Consider the following 1605-nt stretch of genomic DNA (forward strand, 5'->3'; position numbering starts at 1 on the left):
TGCCCCTCAAGGTGATTCTGGCCCTGGAGCAGTTGAGGTAAGGGTGGGAGCCTCTAGGCTTGCAAGGCAGATGGTGGTCCCCCTTTAGGGTAGCTTCTGAAGGCCTGGAGGGGGGAGGGTGTAAGGAGCTGCATCTACAGGAGAGACGGCTGGGCTGTTGTGGCCAGTGAAGCTGAGATTCTGGGCAGGGAGAAAGGCCTGGTACTGCTGTCCCCAGGCGAGGAAGAGAAGGGAGACCTGGGGCCTTCTTCCCTTCAGAGCGGGAGGTGGTTCACTGCTGCCAGGGAGGAGGCGGGCGCTGCTGGAACTGAAGACAGTGCTCAGTAGCACGGGCTGGGGGTGTTGGCTTTGCAGCTGTTGATTGGGAGAATCTCAGACATTGTCTGCAACAGTCTGGAGAGCAGTGGTAAAGGCCCTTTCTGCTTTCTCTTCCTTTTTTTCCTCTTGTCAGCAAGCTGAAGCCCTCTTTAGGAAGCAAGGATGCACGTGAAATGTTGGCTCTGTGCTGCAAGAACATTGTGTCACACCCTTCAGCAGAGATGATGCTGAAGATCAAGAAGTCACAGCAAGCAGCACAGTACCTGCAGGTAACCTGCCGTAACTTTCCCGGCCACCTCTGCGTCAGAGCCCTACCTCAGCACACATGGCCTATGCTCCAGCAGCAGCCGTGATGCCACACCTCAATCCCCTCTCCTGCTTTCAGCTTCTGCAGACATCGTTGAAAGCTCTGGGCCGGCTCATGGTGGTCCTGCTTGAGACAGAGACCACCCGGGGATTCTTCCAGAACATAGTCCAGGTGAGTACGTGTGGGGCAAGGGAGGAAGCGTGGTGCCCGTTGATAGCAGGGACAGAGATCTGGGGACAGAGAGTATGATCGAAGGGGGAGAAATCTCCTGCTAACAGGCCAGCTCACTGCGAGCTGAGAAATGGGCAGAGAAATGGGCTCTGCAGGAGAAAGGCAGGAGCCAGCCCCTGGCAGGGCCCAGCCGAGGAAAAGCTCCTGGGTTAGGAGGCAGCAGTATCTGCAGAAAATGGGAGCAGCAGTGTCAGCGCACAGTGAGGCGGGGGTCCACGTGGAGCCACAGGGCAGGACCTGAGGGAAACTGTTGGGAAAAGAGGGACAGGGAGAGGGATGGCAGGAAGGGAAAAATGTCCATGGTGAGACATGCTCTGCTTCAGGTCCTGCAGAGATCACTGACCTCAAACAACATGTGGGAGCGTAACAGGGCCCTGCAGACCTGCTCCCAGCTGCTGGCTGCTTGTGAAGGGCTTCCGGTGAGTAAAGAGCCCCACTGCATGCTCCCTGCTCCCTCCCCAGTGCCCCTGAGCTGGAAGGCGAGCTCCGCCCAGCTGTGCATGCTGGCATGGGGAAGGCACGGGCAGGAGAAGCTAGGGAGAGCTGGGGCTGCCTACAGCTTTGTTCCTGCCCCTCATCCCTGCAGAGAGGAGATGCCTGTGAGTCCTTTGGCTCCTTGGTGGGATTGCTGGCTCCGCTGACATGTGACCCCATGCCCACATCCCGCCAGTTGGCCGCCACCTGCCTGAGCTCCCTTCTGCAAATCCAAGGTGAGTAGAGCGGGATGCACCAGCCCTGTGCTCTCCTCC

The 1605-nt window shown here is 58.4% G+C and overlaps 1 protein-coding gene across 1 annotated transcript; it reads left to right on the forward strand.

Moving 5' to 3' along the window:
- Window positions 1-10: 10 nt before the first annotated feature.
- Window positions 11-1566, forward strand: LOC122193590 (maestro heat-like repeat-containing protein family member 2B; the record flags this gene model as incomplete). Its single annotated transcript, XM_042894439.1, has 5 exons — window positions 11-37; window positions 452-587; window positions 704-796; window positions 1180-1275; window positions 1443-1566. Coding segments are annotated over exons 2-5 (409 nt in total), but the record flags the coding sequence as incomplete, so codon positions are not given.
- Window positions 1567-1605: the final 39 nt, after the last annotated feature.

Source organism: Lagopus leucura, unplaced genomic scaffold (genome assembly GCF_019238085.1).
Source record: "Lagopus leucura isolate 7727_CA_CO unplaced genomic scaffold, USGS_WTPT01 56218-0_obj-0_obj, whole genome shotgun sequence".
NCBI classification, from domain to species: Eukaryota; Metazoa; Chordata; class Aves; order Galliformes; family Phasianidae; genus Lagopus; species Lagopus leucura.